The sequence below is a fragment of the Boleophthalmus pectinirostris genome, unplaced genomic scaffold, assembly GCF_026225935.1.
Source record: "Boleophthalmus pectinirostris isolate CB_2022bp ecotype Guang Dong unplaced genomic scaffold, ASM2622593v1 HiC_scaffold_3, whole genome shotgun sequence".
Lineage (NCBI taxonomy): Eukaryota > Metazoa > Chordata > Actinopteri > Gobiiformes > Gobiidae > Boleophthalmus > Boleophthalmus pectinirostris.
Window position 1 is genome coordinate 41,724,594 of NW_026571299.1, and position 21,442 is coordinate 41,746,035.

General features: G+C 39.9%; 1 protein-coding gene across 11 annotated transcripts in view; it reads right to left on the minus strand.

Annotated features, from left to right (window-relative positions):
* The window catches only part of foxp1b (forkhead box P1b), a 156,302-nt gene that overhangs the window by 18,511 nt on the left and 116,349 nt on the right, over positions 1–21,442 (minus strand). For all 11 annotated transcript variants that reach the window (XM_055160368.1, XM_055160367.1, XM_055160370.1 and 8 more), the window contains 3 exons: positions 17,308–17,458; positions 10,606–10,795; positions 4,344–4,451 (listed from right to left, as the gene is read on the minus strand). In XM_055160368.1, coding sequence (XP_055016343.1) covers positions 4,344–4,451; positions 10,606–10,795; positions 17,308–17,458 — 449 coding nt within the window. The remainder of the gene's footprint in view (positions 1–4,343; positions 4,452–10,605; positions 10,796–17,307; positions 17,459–21,442) is intronic.

Genomic DNA, 21,442 nt, shown 5'->3' on the forward strand with positions numbered 1-21,442 from the left:
ACTTTCTGGACTTCAAATGAAGCCACTTTTAAAAGCTCTTTGGCAGAATGACAGTCCCTAATGCAAATGGCCACAATAAAACAAGTTCAAGAGACAGGCCCCAACACCAGGCTTTTTACATAAATATCAGCTACTTTGAGCACGATTTTCAGTGTTTATAATTACAGAATACCATTATCTGGGCAGTGTCTTCATGTGAAAGGCTTTCTTATGCATAAATACATGTGCATTTATTAACAAAATCATGTTTGATTGATTAATGTTTACTTAGGGATCACACTAATTTCTGCAACATTTAACGCTACATTTAGTCTTAACTATGAAGTAAAAACTATAGAAACAACGTGTTCTCGGAGACAGAAGTTGCACAACATTTTTTACACAGAGAATTTGGATGAAAATATGTGCACTATTGTTTATGTGTAATGTTCCATGACTAAATGACTCTCTTAACCTCTATGTCTTTTAAAGGTTTCCAGTACACAGTAAACATGCTATTCTGTGGTTCAGTGACATCACTAGAGGGTGCTGCTGAGATAGGATGACCTTTGAGAGGACACTGCACAGAGGGGTCCTGACCTCTCTGAAGCAGTGAGTTTAGCCATGAACTCTGCTCTACATGTCCACACAACAACAACTCAGCCTTTAAACTACATTTACCACACTGTGTGTGCGAGAGTTTTAGGGTTTATTTTGAAGAATAAAATAAATACATGGCCGTTTCAAACATTTGGACTTGTGTTGCTGTTGGCATGTTAGCTTAAGTCTGCTTGAGTCCTCCTCACCTTTCTCTCTGTGGTACACTGTGTTCTGCTGACTGTCCTGCACTACTCTTCATAAGACGTCTTTTGTACGCGCCTGATGTCTCCTTTGTTTTTATTTTTGCTTCTCTGGCCGAGCCTGCAGTATCGGTTGCTGGGATTCATGTGGAAGTGCTTAAGGCTTTGAGAGTTAACACCTTGGTGAGCTGCTTGCACTCTCGCCTGCTGTTAAACAAAGGCAGCTTTGTGGAGACTCTCCCCAAATGTTTTCTTAACATGTTCCAAGCGGTTTGAGCAGGCAACTAAAGTAAACAAGATGTTGCCATGATAAAAACACTTGTAAAAACATAGCAGAGTGCACTTAGGCGCTTTTTTAAGGCCGAGCCGTACCGGCTGTGCAGAATTTAATTCCCCTTTCTACTATAAACAAAGGGCGAGGCAATGTCAGAATAGAATAAACATTGATGGATTTGACGTGGCAGTCCCACAGCTAAAATACGCCTGTATCATATCTATATTTTATTTGATTTACTTTGTAATGCAGTATGATTGCTTCAGTGCATGATTCTTATAATACTGACAATCATCATTACAATGTAGAAGTAAAAAAGTTCATCTAACCTATTTTTGAATAAAACATAATCAGAAAATCTAAGTGGTTCTGTGGTACTTGCTTGCTTTTACCTTTTATCTTGGGATGGGACAGGCCCAAATTGTGTCTTAGGGGTTTACTCCTTAAAGATTAATACAAACTAAAATTTTCTCTTGATGAAAGTAAGTATCCTTGACCTTTAACCAACCCAAACTAAAAGTAATAGTAAAATTTCTAAAGGTATAATATAGTCATAAGTAAAAGGTAATATAGTCCAAAATATAGAATAAACAACTGGCTCAATATGAACCTATTTTGAATGTGCATTTATAATAGCATATTGACAGCTAACTAAAAAGTTAGGCAATTAAGAGAGATTTTTCATGCATTTTAATAACACATTATTCTCTTGTGTAAAACTGCCCATCACAGTAATGAAACAAAGCACCTACATTTACAGCTGACCCTGTGACAACCTGTCCTGTGTCTATGGGAAAATGCATGCTGGCCCAAGTGCTTGTTTTAGGATAATGGAATAGTGTCATATCTTGTTTAAAGAGCGCCTAATCCGGGGTGACAGTGAGCCATTGATCTGCTGCCACAACGCACATGTTTCCATCCTCTCCGTAACCATGGTGCTGTTATGTGTTGCATTACCTACACACACGGCTGCTTTAGTAAACTGGGCCCCTGACTCAAACACAAAGTCATCAAGACAAACACAGACCCTGGACATAGAAGGTGCAAAGATCATACCAGTGATAGGGAGCCCAAATGCATTCTGGGGTAACTTGCATTTAGAGAGCTTTAGAAGTACAATGGGAAAGGCAAAGAAAATAAAAGTTATCTTTGGATATAAGTTACTACAAATAACTTTCTATAAAGCACTGTGACCTGAAAACAGGGACTCCAGTACACATAGCTATTAAAAGTACACTTCTTTGCTAGTGGAGGATTTGCCAGCTGCTTATCTCTGTGGAAATGTTTTATTTTACTTGTAATGTTCCACAGTATGACTTTAAACTATATATCTCTCTGGAGACAAGCAGGTAGCCTCACAAGACCATGTTCTATGCTCATGTTACACAGGTTTAATGCAGTGCTGTGGAACTTAACAGGCAAAGCAATAACATCTCCATGGAGACAAGCAGGTGGCATAATGTCAACCAATGTAGCTTGATCGACAAAGAATCATGATAAAGAAAAATTATAAAGAATCATGCATGATAAAAATATATATGTATATTAAAAAAAAAAAATAATAATCATGCAAATAAAATCAATACGTCTGAAGGATTTTGAAAATAAGCAACAGGACTAACTGGAGTGAAGCGAGGAACATCTAATGTGCTTTTGCAAGTGGCATTTGTGCTAATGAAAATGAGTCTTGATTAGCACATGTGACAGGGTTAATGACTTAGACAGAATTGGTCAATTAACATTGTGAAAGCTGTAGGTATGGATATTATTGCAAGTCTAAGCGTCCTAGTGATAATGTACATAATGCCAAGATCTACATATCCTACAGCTGATTTTAAAGTACTAAAATGTGCGGCCACGTCAAAGTCAACTCCAGACTTGCATCAGCGGGGAGAGGCATGAGAAGGCAAAGAGAAAGACAAAAGCTCTACTGGGAAAACAGAGAAGAACACACAGCCATCCAACTGTCCACCGTCCAGTGACAAGGGCAAACACGCCGAGAGCCTTAAGTGTGGGCTGCCACAGATAAACATCCCACCGTTGTTTGTTTGGGAAAAATGGCCCCCCCGTCACCATGGGAACTGCACTTATCACAGGAATTAGAGGCCCATGCGGTTCCCAGAAGGAGACCCCACCACAGTACCCTTGTTAAGACGGGGCCAACCTCGGGCACACTCCAGAATAACAACCAGCAGCAGCAGCACCTGTAGTGGCTGTGTGTCGTCTGGGGTTACCAAACGTGTAATCGACCCAATGCAAGGACATGAGGGCTGAGACTCTACCCCGGGGAATGACTTTGAGACAGTTTATGTGACAAGTCTACCTACTCAAACATTGTTCAAGAAAAGTGTTTTAAGTGGACAAAAAACAACAGCAAGAATATGATAATAATGAATACGTTTATGATGACTTTTGTTAGGTAAATGCACTTGATTGTAGTATCATGTATGCCCTGTACTTGTAATCACAGACAGATTGATTCATACACCAGCATACACAGACAGCTGGAGAAGAGGTGGGTGGTGTCTAACTCAAAGACAGTATGGCAGATTGCACCGGTCCAAGATCAAAACACCAACTGCTGAATTAGTGGACTCTCTACTACACCCTCTGTACCACTGTGAAAGAAGCCTGAGGTCCAGACTGAGTCTCTCTGCATTTTATATTCTAGAAGTCTGGTCACCATATCCGGGTCTCAAGGCCAACGCAGAAGGAACTGTGCAGTCAGGTTCTTTTATTTCAGTAACACACTGGAAACAAACATGACTATTGGACATCTGTCACTGAGAAATTCTGAACAAAATCAAAATTTTGTCACCTCTTATTAACAGCATTTAAAGTTTCACAAATTGATTCTGCAGGAGTCTACAATGATTTTTTGTGCTCTGTGTTATTTAGTTTTTCACTTCTTGTAAGCAGCAATGTTTTGTTTTGATGCAAATAGACTATGATTGGCTAATCCGTTTGTCAATCTAGTCCATCTGAACTCTGGGAGATAAGACCGGGGGCCAAGACCACATGTCTTTACACAAAACGTAAAGTCTTGGCTAAGCAGACAAAAATAAATTATTCTTTCCATACAATATATTGTTTTAACATCTCTGACATGTTATTTAATTTGTTTAGTAATACAAAATTATAAGGACACCACTGCAAATATAGAAGATATCATTTTATCAAGCGATTCAATACATGTCTAGATATTTTTGTTCTTTCTACAAACAATAAATAATTGATCACAGGGACTGAACATCTATTGTTAGGATCTTTGTTGTGCAGACAGAACTCACTTTAGGAATGACTGGAAATCATCAAAGACCGCCTCACAGCCAGGCCACTTGCAGACGCCATGTCCATAGAGAGGGTGACTGTGAGAAGAGGGCTCTTCTAGTGTGGACCTATAAGACACAAAAGCATTGACAGAATTAGACATCAATAAGAGACATTGCATGATATGTCAACTCACAAGACAGGCCTGCAGTAGGACAACATGACAACTGCTTAGTCCGCACTGTGATCTAACCTTGATCTCTGACCATACAGCTGCAAGACGCACTCGTGTTGAGACAGTGAGTCCAAATCAATAGGTAATTATTTAGTAGCAGCGTGGCATGGTGCACTTCTCTTTGATCAAGACAGCTAGGGGGCTCCCTCAAGCTGCTATTTACTGCAACCCTTCCCAAATCCCACCTGTGTACCACAACATGGCCCCCCATCCCAAACGCATCAACCGCTTTCCACATTGTTCACCAACTCTAAACATCCGCCGTCTGGAAACAATTTATCTACTGACCAATTCATGTCACCAAGGGGTTGACGACAAGCACAACTGTGGGGATCTATGGGGAGCGTATGTCTGTGTACAATCAGTCTAAATAGCAGGAACATCCCCCTTGCAAAACAAACTCTACAACATCTTCCATATGGCAAGAGGTGCGCAGCTTCGGCTAACCACGGCGACGGCTAAGAGACCAAGACAGCCTGCCATATGGAGGCAGACGCTATACAAGACACACAACTTTGAGCTACAAGAGCCTGGGGGACTGGCCTACATCGCTACCACCTGTGCTTGTGGTGGCTTGTGCTTTTGCAGAGGAGTTGCCCAGAGCTTGAAGACAACGGGCCGAATAGGGAGATTCATTACACCACAAACTGCTGTGGGAATAACTGCTGTGTGGGAATAGCTTAGGACAATCGAGGCCCTTGCATGCTAAAATTAATGCAAGTAGTTTACCACGGTGAAAAAGAATACAGAAATAAACAAATTGCTTTTTTATGTTTTGTTTTGTAGTAACAGAAAGTAGGGATAGAGGATGTGGTCAGTATGGTACAGTTTTACTACCATACTTAAACAGTGGAAAATCATATTTCTGTTTTCAGAACTGCTATGAGGTAGCAGAAACCATTGCTAATAAAAGTCAAAACACCAAAGTCTGAGAAGTGCATTACTGTTTTTAGTGTATAACCAATACATTTTCCATGGGATGCCTGGATATTTTTGTACAGTGAAAACCAGGATAATATCTTATAACTCAACTGGAACAAGTCATAGTGACAATTCTGATCCAATGTTGTTGGATTAAATACAACTGATGTTATGATTAAAATCTCATCTGTATCACTGTTTACAAAGCTGCACCTCAAGGCGGAAATCTTTCTCTCCTGTTTTCGTATGTTATAATGACTTGTTTAAGAGTTCACATTGTTCATAACATGTGATAATTGCATTGCAATTAGGAAGCAGTCAAGCATTTATGAATGCGTTTAGCAGCTTTCCCCATCTCTGAAAAGACTAGATTTTTAAAATTCAATTATGAATTATGCATTCACATTTAGACCTCTGTTTTGATACAGCTAATAAATAGATGGCACAAGACCTATTATAATGAGGTTTTTTTTAACAAGGAAATGTGCAGACAGGGTGAAGGTAAGGCTGCTTTTTAATTTAAGAAGATCTCGTTTTAATTCTTGCGAGCTGCCTTGTTGGTTAATTCTGTATTAATAAGATAATGAAATGTGGAGTGTGCAGGGAATCTATGAGCACAAAGCACAATGAAGGGCTGGCTGTGCGAGAGGATTTAGGAAATGTTGCCTCACTTAACAACAAGTGAAAGTTAATGCATTAGGGGTTATAAAACAATTCTTGGATTCTTACAAAATTCTAACCACATGAAAAGGAGTATCAAAAAGATAGGAAAATCATGTCTTTGTTGCTTGCACTGCGTTCAATTCGACTTGCACCCATAACAGGCCTGTCAGGATGTTGTTATTGTCAGGCAGCCCAGGGGGAGAACACTCAAATGATCTTGTAGCAGAAATGAGGAAAAGCATGTCATCAGCTTCCTTTTGGAGACGAAGGAACATTAAAGTGCCTGGAGAGCCCGGCCGCCGAGCACTGCTACGGCAGCATCCAGGTGTTGCACAGTGTTTATGTGTAGACAGACGTCAGGAGAAGCCTTCCACAGCTGCGCGCCAGTTGTTTTCTACTTCACTTCTTTTGATGAGATGCTCTGGGCCATAAACAAGTCATGATGTATGGCGTGGCGCGCTGATGGGCTCGATCCATCAGAGAAAATGGGACGATTGATGTCCATAGTGCTGGGTCAGTGTCTCGCCATTGAGGAGTGAGCCTGATTATATTACATTAAGCACTATTACACACAGATCCCAATACATCTGCTGTTATCTGCTGTGAACCAATGTGGAATTTCTAAATGATATAGATTGCTAGCTAAACAGTATTATAATGGTGGAGTTTTCATACTATCTCTATTAAATTAATATGTTTGATTGGCAAAACTACAAGCTGCCAATTGTCTATAAAATCTGCTATTATCATTGAAAACATGATAATGTTAAATGTCAGTGTATTGCTGGGTTTCTGTTGGCCAATCATATTAAATACAGATGGGGGCAGCATTCATACAGTTTAAATGCAGACTCTTTAGGTAATCAGTAATATCAATCTGGAAATATGACATCATCACACTTTTAAAATCTGAAAACCACCTAGAGAGGCTCTCTTTATTTCCACCTTCAACTAACCAACCGCTCTAATGTTTACTCACCGTTCTCCTCATAGGGCTGAATGATTCACCATAAATGATTTAATTATCGTATTTTTTCCCTTTGTGAGATAAATGAAAGGCAGGAGAGATGGGAGAGCTGTGCTAAATCTGATTATTTATCTGCTTAACAGATTGCTACGTTACAGTCCCTGAGCTGCGGTTACTGATGGTTGTTGGGAAATAAAGTGGGCCAAGTGCCTTGTGAGGATGCTCCCCCCAACAGAAGCTGATACGCCACTGAAAAGGGAATTCATGTCAGACACAGATCAAGGACATTTTATTTAAGTAAGCAAATCAGTGAGTAAAGATGAGTTGGTTAGATGAAGTGTTGCTATGGAGAGGGCTCAGGCACAAACAAAAATACTGCCAGGCCAAATGTGCAATGAGACAACTAAGAGCAGCTAAACGCATGCCTTGTCTTCCCTGGCCGTGTCAATCCGGCAGTGATTGAATTTCTCCCCCTCTTCCTTAAGACGGAAGTGCAAAGCCGGTGAGTGATTCCTGTGGATGCACTTAAGGTTTTAGTTGCAGGCGTCGCTGTGCCTGGCCAGATTTTATATGACACATGAAACTAACTACATGGTACTTAGGCCCCGCTGTAAACCAATCTGAAACCGGTCGGGAAAATGTGCCCATCAGCACTGGGCCTTGTTTCTGTTGCATGACAAAAGGACTTGCAAAACCACATCAATTAAAAGTTCATTAAGTTCAGCGCTGGGAGGATGAGTGGATGCTCTCTATTTACACCCGGGCCGGCCCAGCCCATTATCTCCAACCTGATTATTCAAATCCCTGGATTATAACAGGCGTTTTTCTGAGCCCTTGCTTTGAATAGTCACACTTGTGTTTCATGTTTCTTCCCATAGAGATAATTAGAATTAGTGTAAGTCTGCAGCATCAAACAAGGAGAAATAATGCTCTTGATAGTAAAGTGTTCTGAAATTAACACCACAACAGTTAATTGGTTTCATGATAATTATCAGGCCCAAAACTCAAAGGGCAAAAAGTACAAAGTTTGTCAAAATACAGAAACAATCCACTGAAAGAATCTTTGGATCTTTAGGGGTCACCACTGCAGATGATTAGACAGGCAGCCTTCTTGGTCTTCAGGGTGAGGACTCTACTACAGGGACCTGGTTTGTTCCACCAAATGCAGGCAAGATATTCATTTGACTATACACACACTTTCCTTTCTTACAAAATATAAAAACACGTGACTTTTTTGCCTATGATGTTAAGAAGCTTGTATTCTAGTCAACAAATATCCATCATTTTGTTATATATATAGTATACAGTCAATATAGCTGCACAGTTTTTAAATAAGCAGCATCTTAAAATTGGATGACAATCTCAGAACATTTGAACATAATTTGAATATCCTCTCTCACTCTCTTGCTTCCTTCTCATTGCCACAGAGCAGCATATTGCATGGACTAGGTATAATCTAGATGGGTGCATGAGAATCACCTGCTCCCTTTTTTGACAGATCTAAGATACATGGAGAATATTCAGTCGGAGTGTGCCTTCTTCACTTAAGCTCGTGTTAAACTGGTGTTGACATCTTCTTTAATCTCTGACAGTCAGTGCAGAGAACAGCCCTGCCAGCCTGCGCACTCTGTCTGCAGTCCTCAGCTGAGTCCGCTCGTGCCTTGTCTTGCCATTAACGCTCACCTTTCCACAGGCTGGGGACAGAGTGTGATGAAGTGAGCCAGTCAGGATCACTCCCCTGTGATTTAGCCACAGCTCCTCAGAAAAGTACAGTAGACATTCAGTCAAACATTGGCGCAAAAGCACTGGGAGTATCGAGGTTCTGTCACCTAAAGTATTTTTTGAGTGTGGGATGGTTCAGTGCCATAACTGTATGTGCAATAAGAAGAAATACTTGTCAGTCTAAATCCTCTGATACTCGTTCACTCTGTACATAAAGCAAGACACTGCAGTGACTAGCCTCTATGAAGGAATTTGAGGTTGGTCAATAGTCAATACAATATTATCCCAGTGTTCAGTAAAATGGCTAACCAGTCTTTGCAAAAGTTAAATAGGCACTATCCACGGATCTACTTCATCTCACAGTCAAAGACTTTCTTTAGAGATAAACTTCAATATATGAATAAATATGAAACACAAAGCAGATGAACATAAAATGAATGGCCCATGGATTGGCCTGACCAAAACTGCACTCATAAACAACTTGTGCTATGTAAGTCATTTCTTTTTGTTTTGTAAAACACAACTGAGATTTATTACGCATATGCCCGAGTTGTGAGTGTTCATGTCCGGCCCTCGAGCTGCCCCTCTTCACCTCCATAAGCCTGTTGGTTTGGTGTGCTAAACATGTTTTCACTGACAAGGCTTTTTAATATGACGTCTAGGTTTTGATCACTAAAACACAAGTCAGATGTTAGGCACTGAGCTCACGGTGCCTTGAGGCTCCACACCAACAGTTCAAAAGATCAGCCTTTGGTGCAAGAAAACAAGCAAACGTGTAAGATGCCAAATTAATTCCTTCCTCCAAGTCGCAGAAACAGCTCGAGGAGACGATCAAATGCCTTTTCACACATGATTCACCCTGTGTTACAGAATATCATACGCCTCCAGTCTGTGTGTTTTTGGCATTTACTGTAAGAACTTGTTGGTCTTGTTAATCTCAAGCTGACATGGATTCTAAAGGCCAACTAGTTCCTTGTCAAGATTTAGTTCAGTTTTTTTTTTGTTTTTTTGTTTTTTTCCATTCCAGAAATACACACAGAGGCAAATGTGGCTTAGATTACAACTGCCATTTCCGAATTGAAACAATAGCGAAGCGGATCAATATCTCGTCTTATTAACCGTGCGTTGATCCCATTTCAGTGAACATAATTCTCTAAATCCCTGAAATGCTTCCAGGTGTTCCGCTTAAATTCCCAATTGCAACCAGAAAAAGTGTTGACCTTAATGGAAATAATACTTAGAAACTATAAATTAAAACTAATCTGTGTGCAAACTCTAGGGACGTGTCAGTCAAGCGGGTCCCGGTGAGAAATGGCTATTTTAAATGGGATTAGATGGCACACAGACTGCTGTTTGCTTTAGATACAGATGACACTGAAGGCTTCTCCACATCGAATTACTAATGTTGTTGTGAAAAGATGTTGACATTTAGTCTTCACCGCCTCATGGACTCATTCAAAGAGCGTGCAGCATTATGTTGAACATTTATTACACTGTAGTTATGGCATATTTATTTTCATGCCGTGGTATGTGTGAAGTGGGAGTCTGATAAAATACACCATGCATAATTTTGAACATTAAAAGAAAATGCTTGGATAAAAGCTAGTCTGTCAACCCATTTTGTCTATTCTTTTCTTTATAATTGCACTGGAACCTGTCACAATGATTGTGATATCCATGGGGGCAGAACAAATGAAAGCAATTGGATAGACATGTGCCACAAATCTGAGGCAGCGCTAACTATTACAACACAAGTACGTGACCATGAACTCACCCTTCCCTCTTGTGACTCAGGTACTGTCCGTTGGAGGGGGTGTGCTGGGTGAGCAGGGGGTTCTTTGGGGGGGTGGGGGAGGACAAGTCCAGCCCCCTGTGGCCGTTGTTGTTGCCGTTGTTGTGCTCCTCCTTCACATGAGTGTTCGTCACCTCCTTCCACAGCTGCTGCAGCTCGGCTGGAATCATGCCTGAGACAAACAAATTGGATAATTAAATCAATTAACAGCTAATCCGACTTTGCTCTTCATCACTTAATTAAATCAAAGTATCTGTAAACAAAGCCCAGTATTAATTAGACAATATTCCACTACAGGGTACTGCAGTGACAGCGAGCCCCTTGCTCTGTCTCTGCCCGTGATGTGAAGCGTATTTGTACACTCAAATCCCTGGCATTCACACCCATTACATGCCCAGAGTAAATAATTAACATCCAGACATGGCATGAAATCTGAATAATCACCGTCATTTTCTTTCAGCAGCAGAGGCGCAGGCAGAACACACACACAACAAAAAGTTTACAATAGCACCACTAGAAAACATCGCAGCCCTCTTTTGAGCTGAGACCCTGGGGTAATATTTTCACAAGCGCATTAATGTGCAAAATACTTAACGCTCTGTTCCGCCTCCAATTGACACACAAGACTTAAAGCTCATTTACTGAGTCAAGCATGCGGCTGCTCATACAAGCCTTTGAAAAAAAAAAAAAAAAAAACATCCCTAGAAGACATTTTCTGAGAGCTACTCACACATCAAAAGTGTGTCTTTATTGTGTATTTTTACAGGCAATTGTCATTCAAGCTTTTGCCATGGGGGTATGGAGAGTTCCACTTTCATAGCGGTCTAGGTCTAGGGAGGAAATTATGACTGTTAGCAACTTGGTATACAATGAGTCATGTAAAAAAAATAAAAATAAAAAATCACTCAATTGACACCAATGCCTTTGCATTCAAGCAAGAAAGTAATGAAGATACCAAAATGTTAAAGGTTAGAAACATGTCACTGACAATATATTTTCCTCTATTTGGTCAGATTAGGATCTGAGGATCAAACCTGAGGGTGTGAAATGTTTAAACAGCATTCACGATTTTGATCCACCTTTCCCCTATTCCTCATGACTGTCATGATATAGTGTGTAGACTATGATCATAAAATTAAGGACCACATAACATACTTTGAGGTTATAGTCACTCAAGAACAAAATGGAAACCTTTCAGTTAGTCCACATTTCTGTTCCATGTAGTGAGAAAAAATATATTTGAAAGTCACTTTTTGTTACTGCTGTCTCTTGTGTTTTCTTACTGACTTTACACGTGTTGGACAAAGATATGTCTTATTGGCAAGATAAATTACCTAAACATCCCTGAAAGAAGCTTAAAAAAGAAGCTGTGTTATTTGCCAATAACTGACAGCAATCCCACCACTCCGGGCCAAAGTGCGGATGAAGAGGGATAATAATATGTTTGTGCATCTGAAAATGAACCCTTTGAAGACGCAAAAAATATATATATATTTTTGTAAAGTGTGTGCTTGTGTTTGACACAAATAAGGCTAAAGCCGACACGCAAAATAAGATTAACCCTCTTGGGTGAAAAACATCGTGCTTTTTAAATTCCATCAAAATACACAGCTTGGAGAAAGAGTTAATGGGGTCTGGGGATTTGTAATGACTATTCAAATGTGTGCTTAAATAAGCCACATGTGTAAAGCCGGGTGAGAGAGGAGGGCTGTGTGGTGAATGGAACCGCAGAGCAAATGGCCAAGACCACTCGTTTAACATTACAATTAATTAAATCCATTCTCAAAATGAGCAGTGGTAAATGAAAGATGATTTGCACACGCTTATCTCCTTATATTCTCCAGACCAACCCCTCCACCCATTTCTCATCAGCTGCACTATAGATACCAGAAGTGCCCCATTTCAAATGGCCGATTGTAACACAATGTGCAAAATGCTTAGTCTTAATTTATTCCTGTTGTGGAAAATAACTGAGAGGTGAAGATCTCAATACGATCAGCAAAATATTTTTAATTTGATAAGCTACTAAAGATTTTAATTATGCTGGTAATGGAGAACATTGGCCTAATGAGGCGGAGGACTCCAGAGAGACGCAAGGGCTAAGAAGTGTGAAATGAGTCTGATAGGATTGCTGTAAATTCACACGAGATGGTTTGCATATCAAAGAGCAGGAAATGATTGCAGGACAAATCAATAACCTTTGCACGTTCCAAGGAGCGTCTTTCCTCATTGGGATATTTCAACATGCTGCCTCCTTTCTGCCCACGTGTATTCTCTCCTATTCTGCCTGGTGCCTCGGCATGAGCTAATCTAAGAGCACTTCTGTGGCAGGCTAAACATGCCTGATATCAACCCTTTGTTATAACATGCTAATCCCCTGATCACTCAGTTGCATTATTATCATGAGCCTTTTTGGTTTCATGATCTATATGAGGCATTTAACAGACATTTCTTCTACCAATTTCATTTATACTGACAAACTCTGCCACAATGAACAAGATTAGTACTAGACTTTAATACTAAACATTGGCTGAAAGTGGCAATTGAAAGTGCAAATTTGGTTAATCTGGTAACCTGGTTAAATTATAGAATTGTATAATTATGCTTTGTCACCAGTCTCTTGTTATTTTTGCTACTTATTTTGAATTTATTATTACCATTAATATTTTTGCTCATAGTTATTCAATTTATTGTGATGTTTGAGCGACTGTGTCCAAATTATTTCCCTTGTGGATCGATAGTAGATGAAGTTTGTCTAAGTATAAAAAGCACATATAGTATGTTTATAGTATGTCGTATTCTATACCAAATGTGTTTTTTTGGTGTCTGATGGTTAGTTTGGAGAGGGAAGGTCATGTCTGATGCGTGTGTCCTATGCTTGGACAGTGGGAACAATCATTTTCCCCCACTTGGTGCCCGGTGACAGTGGGCGATGTATTTTTAGCCGATGTGCTTGACAGGGCGGCCCACGCTGGCTCAATTACCCGGCAGTCCTGGTGACCCCAGCACCGCTGTTTACTCAGACAAAACCACAGCGGATAGAACGCTGTGATGAGCGGGCTAACGGACTGGGACTGAGCTGTCTACTCCTGGATACGCCGCGTCTTTTTACAGCTCACAGCATCACCTCTTCAACCTCGGCAACATCTATGCCTCATGATTCCACGTAAATGACAATAAAATACTATTACACAAATGTCTCTCAGGGCTTCCGTTTGGACAAGTACATTGGGGCCTTCTGATAGAGCCTCCATTTGATTACTACGGGACACGGAATGACACCGGAACTCCTCTTCCGAGTTTGTCCGATCTTTTGAATGCCAGATTGGTTTATCTTTCATGATTCCATTTTTCAACACAAGCATTCCGCTCATTACAACTGGGGGAATACGGACAAGCACTCTAAAAAATGTATGTTGTTGGGACACTTGATTGATCACCGGCCTCCCAACTCAATTTTAGCGCGGCAGGTAGCGCTGGCACAGAGACGGGCTGAGCTCTTCAACCTTTTCCTGTCCTTGTCCCCCTTGTACCCAGGTGACCATGTTCAAGCAAGCAGAAAGTTGATTTAAGGTTCATAATGACATCAGTTGCGGGCCATCACACCCCCCAAATAAAAAATGGGCGCGTTGCTGCAGGGTTTTTAGAGCAAGCTGTTATACTTCTGGCTGTGTCCGTGCCATGGGGGTACGGTGACATCGCTATTAGTTTATTGTTCACTCCTGGGCTGGGACCTTTACGCCACCCCTGTTTATGTTGCGGTAATCACTGGCCCGCTGATACGCCTCACCTCTCCGCTCTGAAAGATGTCCTGTCCAAATGCAGCAGGAACTATTACCCCCGGCCCGCTGCCTGATGTATCAATCACTGACAGGAGTCTACCCCCCCTGTACCGCTGTGGCTATGCACATTCTTTGCTTTCACATTACACACAAATTTGTCTTGTCACTGTCCCACTGGCCTCTCCCAGACAACTTAAATGATGTTGTGTACAAGCGCCAACTCGGTTTTCTTGACAATTTTGGTCAATCTTGTGTGGTGCGGTTTTCGCAATGCTCTGACTTCAAGAATGGAACAAAATCTGTTCTGAAATTAAAGTACATAAATATGGTAGGTAGTGGTAATCTAAATGTAAAATGATGATATTTGAATTTCAGAGCACTGTTGCGTGAAAAGTTAATGTTAGCAAGTGAGGTCAATGGTTGAACAGATGTATTTTTAATCAGATGTTATATCACTATTGCTAAATACAATGTAAAATGTCTGCTTATTTTTGTGAAAATATGAATACAATTTGATACTTTAGATGGATCAATTTGATTCCATATTAATGCTAGTATGGAATCCAATACTCATTTCTTAGGTGTTTAATTATTATATAAAAGGTTAACACAAGTGCAATATTTCTTCTTTCATACTGACTATTTTAAGAATTTGTAAGTATCATTATGTTATGTTTTATGTTTATTATCGTTGTTTTTTTTAGCATTGTAATATCAGCTCTGGCACGTACCTTTGATTAACTGCAAAAAATCTGGTTGATCATTGCAGCAAAATAGCAAGAATATCTGAGCCATGAAAGCCTTAGCCACCAGTGAGTAAGTTATCAGGTCAAGAGGACACGCTGTTAGTGAGGAGGGGATGTTGAAGATCAGATTTATGACACATTATATTCTCCCCAGACAATGGATGACAAATATGGGTTGGATGCTTCAATGGCATTCATGTCAAAAGAATTTATGAGAAGAGATAAGATTTGTAATATAGATAAGGCACACTTATTTTGGGGAATATTTTCTTTAGTAGGAAATGCTTTCACCAAATTTTCATTGCAATTATTTTAGGTTCTTTTTATTTGAAAAGTGTAGGCATCTCTTCCTTTTAAACTCATCAAACACTGTGTTTTTTAAATCTCTTATACAATAATAACAAATATATATATATATATATATATATATATATATATATATATATATATATATATATATATATATATATATATATAGGTTAATCTATTATTTTCAGTTGGAGAGTGTAGGATCGTAACAGTGTGGGACTCTTCACTTTCAACACACTGCTAACTGCTACAGCTAAATATTGTAGATCATATCTGCGCAGCATAGCCTGGGCTGCTGAAGCATGAAAGAATTTAGTCATGTGGAAAACAGAAAGGTCATCAATAACTTCAAACAGTCAAGCAGAAAATGTGTAGAATAGAAAGACAAGTGGGGAGCCTCCAGCGCTGGTTTAAGTGTTGTATCAGTATCATCAGTGAAAAGTTACATTCAGACCGGCAAAGAGAATAAAGGCAGTGCTTATAATAAACTAGTATATTTAATGTAAAGTGCACAAAACAGTAGGTGTAACTCTGTCTGTGTGTTTGTCTTGTGTGTTGCTAAATGCAGTATCTGCTGATATGATGCATTAGAAATAATGATAGTGACTTATTATAAACCAGATGTTCTTTAAAGGGCAATAAAATGTATCAAGAATCCTGTTTGTAGCCTTGGAGCACATCTAATGCTTTACTCTAGGGGTGTGTGTATTTGCCAGCCTGACATGTGATCCTCTGAGCAGAAGGTACACGCCTGGGCCTATGGCAGAGGTCTATGATTGGAGGGCTGAATCTCCAGTCCAAACAATAACAGCACTGTACAAACTCTGTTTGTGTTTGTCTATTACCTAAGCACTCGGGCCCTCCCGCCTTTATCGCCCTTATCTTGTTATTTCATAACTGTTTGCTTTTGTAGGGCATGAATAGTGCATGTCATGTTCTTGTGATGGAGTCTTTGTTACAATGGCACCACTCCTTAGCAAAATATTAAAAAGTAAATACAGCAAACAACTTCCTGACCAAACAACAGTATTGACTCCTTATCAAGGAACAACTGGTTTCACAATGACAAGTTCACTGGCAGTTTAGGAACAAACAGCCAGTGTAGTGGAGGGGCTGAAGGTCAGGACTTGAGATGCCAGTCTAATGAGAGAAGAGATGTGTGGGAATTATTTAGAGCTACCACTGATTACTGTACCATACTGGCCCAAATGCACTATTTACACAGTGAGGGAAGTGTTGAGTGAGCATTTACAATAGGTGTGGTCTGAGTGTGAGAAACCACACAAACATGCAGTGCTTGTATTAGTATGTCTGAAATTTGCTCAGGAATTACTATATGAACCAACAAAATGACACTGGACATAAGTAATAACACAGGTGTCACTTATCTATCTGTCATCAATAATGATAAATTAATTAAAAGTTATTTACAAATACGTTATATATTATGATTGGAAAAATCATTCATATTTGAGTATTTGTCCAAAGAGGTGGAAGATATACCTATGAATTGATATTATTGCAACAGATGTACTGGAGATGTGCAAAATTAGAATATTGAGTATATCATCTATTGTTAAAACTAAAAATCTCCCAAATTGGGTATAAAGTGATATTTCTGCCCTTTTGTAGTTAGTTTTATGGTCCTCATGTTTTGTGCTAGACTTGAATCTCAACCAATGCACAATCACATTTTAGCACACACTGATGCATTGTTAAAATATTCTCTGAAAATTGTTACTGAGATGAAAAAAAAAAAATACAATTAAGATATTTATTTTAGTTACTATTGTCCAGTGCAGTTGTTGTGTAGACAGAGCAGAGACATGGTGTTGTGGTGTACTGACCCTGAGTGAGCTGGTGCAGAGGCAGGCTGCCCTGGCCCGGCTGGATGCTCAGGAGGCCCTGTCTCTGGAGGTTGAGCAGGTGTTGCTGTTGGACCTGCTGCACTTGGAGGAGTTGCTGCTGGAAGGCCAACTGCTGGGCCGACACCTGCGGCTGCAGAGAGAGGAGAGAGAGCTACAGTTAGGGACAATGGGTAGATTCACACTGACCGGGACTGAACACAAAACTAAACCTAGATTAGACCAGGACGAAACTAGGGCTAGAACAGGACTTAATTAGGACTAGGATAGGACTAAATGTCTAAATCTGGACTAAACTGGGCTCAAACCAGTTGTTCACCCAACTAATTACCAAAGGAATTATACAATATTACCAAGGGATACACCAATTAAAACCACACATAACAAAACGATAACTATTCTCCTAGTCTACACAATTACTTACTGTATCATTACTTATAAATGTATAAAGTGTTACTGTATGTATGTTACAACGGGATATGTGCCTGGTCTACCTCACCAAAGTAATACACATGGTTCTGTATTCTAGACAGTATTTTGGGGTCAATTAGCATATGCAATTGTGTCCAAGTAATTTAAACATTTGTGCACCTCCATTCATTCATAAAGTCTCTCCATTAAACACGAACGAAGAACAACAGCAGACCACCAGGTTTATAGCAGGCTGAAACAATATTCATTACAAAAGCCAATAAATGTCCCCATAGAGTGTAATTTTGTAGCGTTTTTTGCAGGCGTTTTTGCGAGCCCACTTAAGACAGGTAGCCCATGCATCTCCGCTGCTCTTAATTAACGAGGAGTCGCACGGCGAATGACAAACAATGAAACAACATTGTTAATCATCCATAATAAGAGCCACAGGAATTTAATTACACCCATTCATAATTCAGCAAACAATGTGTGACTAAATCAAAGTGTTTAATATCCACCCGAGCAGCTCTCCCAAGTCTCCAGGCCCGCTGTGGAGCCAGGGGACTGTCTCATAAACAGGCAGCACTACATCTGTGGGCTGCGTTTTCCAACATCAAGAGGCCATGTGCTCAATACACTGCCAATAGGGGATTTCTGCAACTAAGTGGAAGTGATATGAAAGGGGAGAGGGCCAAAAACGGACAGTGTTATAATAATAAATACAAGGAAATTATCTAATATTCTCATCTCAGTCAAAACAAAAGAGAGATGCTGTTTATGATTACAGCGCGCAGAGGAAAGACACTATCTTTGACCCATTTAGACATGTTTTCAATACCGTAATCTCTTAAGATCTTTAATCAACTGTGTCCCAAATGTATTTATTTATGTTACATGGAAATACTTTTGGTTACAAAAACTATTCTGGCAAGGATACAATTCCATGTGTTTTATCCATGTTTATGTAAACTATATATACTATACGCCTACGATTGCTGTGTTTAAGCAAAAACCCAGTTGATTTACGTAAAAATTTCCCTTGAATCATGAAACAAAATACTACTGTGAAACACAATATTTGCTGCATAAAAATATGTATTACGTATTACAAATTTTCTTGACTACTTGATTAGTGATTATTTGTGTTCTGTGCTGTTATGACTTTTTTGTGAGTGTTTATACAAAAGTGTTGTCATTACCATGGAAACTGTATGACTTTTGTAACTTGTTTCCCTGGAACTTGGTTACTGAGAGCAGCTCAAATAACATACCTGGGCTGGGACAGAACAGGATGCTGGCAGGATAAACTACTGTTTACGGTGTATAGAGGGCCAGTTGTCAAACAAGATGCAAAGAGGGGGAACTAAAAGCGGCACTGCCAAGCTGTGTGCCGCTCCCTGTTACCAAAGACAGGATACACCACTTTGTTTACTTCTCACACAACAAAAAAGGTCTGGGCAGAGCGGCTGTCAGGTCACCGGCTCTCTAAACGCTGAAACAGGCAGATAAAAGGCGTCCCCCCGCCCACCTCCGCCAGGGTTTTCACAAAGACCCTCAAAAACCCCCTCCAGTGCTACTCCTGTATGCACTCTAAAAATACAGCTCTGGAGTATGGGGAGCAGGGTGTCTCTTTGTATCAGCCACAACAAGATGGGACTTGGGCAGAGAGGAACAGAGCAATAATAACTATTTAGTGAAGGATTTGTTCTTTACATCTAATATATAATACATCGTTTTTAAAGGTAAACAGAGCACTTTCAAATAAAAAAAATAATTACAGACTTAAAATGTAATAACATACCCCCTTAGTGTAGCATATGATTTAAAAGAATGGCACACAAGTTTTATGTTGTATTGCCATCTTAAGCCATCTATTCAGGCTTCTAAATAATGTAGCTTGTGGCTGTAAAATGAGGACCGAATACAGACTGTAGTTGTGTATTTGAGCAAGACACTCCGCCCACAATCACAGCATATATTCTGGTTATGATATATCTGTCCAGTTTTATAACAGTTTCAGTGGACTAAAAGAAATGTAATATTTAGGATGACACTTGGCTTGTGATGTCTCGTATCGTAGAGGGGAGAAGTTCCATGTTCCTCTGTTCCTCACACTCCAGTGACAGCCTGAGTCCAACATAATAGTGGTACGGGGGCGAGTTCACAAGAAACAATGTCTTTCATCAGAACGTTAAATAAATAGAGGGCGGCTTTGGAAGAGAGAGAAAAAAAGAGCGCAAATGAATTTAAGACTCCCTTGGCATTTTTTCCTCTGTGTTCTGGTCCCATCAGCTGACAAGTGCTCCTGTGCGCTCCCAGCATGGAGACACATAAAAAAGCCCCAGACCGCATACACCAAATAAGAGGTTAACAAGAAGTGGCACGAGGGAGAGACATGACAAATGATATAGAGTGGCACTGGCAGACCCTTTATTGTCAAGCTTCAAATATAAAGTTAAAGATCTTTGAAAAACTAAATTTTGATGTCTTTAAAAAAAAATACAAAATCTGCACAAAGCCACAACAGGGGGTTATTGTCTGGCAGCCACAGGGGAATCAGTGCATAATTCTTCGTCTGTCTTTTGTGGAGAGAAAAAGGAAAAAAAAAAAAAAAAAAAAAAAACATGCATAAGGGGGAGAGCCCTCTGGAGGCTGCATCCACTTCCTGTGATCATACATAATACGCTTCAAAAGTTGTTTTTTTTTTCTTCTTTTATTCTCCATTCACTGATCAATTGCACCTCCCCCCCCCTCCTCCTCCTCCTCCTCTGCTTGTCGGCTGTTTACATCAGATGCAACCGGGTGACAGGTCCTATCTAAAGGCCCTGCCGAGCTCTCCTGTCATGTTGATTTATGGGAGCATCACGCCGCGACTTGTCCAAACCCGGGCGCACAGTTCATTAATTAGCGCGCCGACTTTGAAGTTGTGCCGCGCGGACGTGTACATGCAGACGGGTATAAAAACAGTTTCCATTCTATCCCATCTTCTCTCTCTCTTTTTTACCGAACGCGCATCTCAATGGGGACGCGAAAATTCCCAGATCGCCTTTGAACTTCTTCTGACCGTGTGATAATCATTTTCTTTGTCCACAAGTGATGCCTGTATCCGCCAGTTATTAACACACATTACACCACTGCTGCCTTTGGGCTAAGTCCGTTAGTAGTGTATGTGGAGGAGGGGGGAGGGGGGGGTGTTTAATTGAATAAATATAGTTAAAACTTTACTATCTACTTTTACTATGTTGTGATTTTTTTCTTATGTTTATTTGGGTGTATTGGTATACTACTTTTCTTTTGTTGAGCAATTTTGCCAAAATGTATTTGCAGAAAACTTTATTAAAACTCTTTGCTACCATTCTGACAATGATTATCAATAAATGATCTAGCAGAGTGTGAAGTCAACAGGGTATCTGAGCTGTCCATTACTATTTATTTAGTAAATCTGACACAAACAAACCTGCACCTGAACCTGTATGTCTTGTCTCATAAAAAGTTTACATTTTCAGAAAAAAATTTATATCACATTTAATACATGTCATATTTTTGTTTGTAAATAAGGCAAAGTTAATTCACCATCATATTTTTTCATATATTTCTAGTCTGTAAAAGAGAAGAGTAGTCTTAAAAGTTTAAATTAGCATATTGTAGATGCACTGCTGTGTGGGGCAGTGTGACCAGTAGTTCATAAGATAAGATAAGACAACTT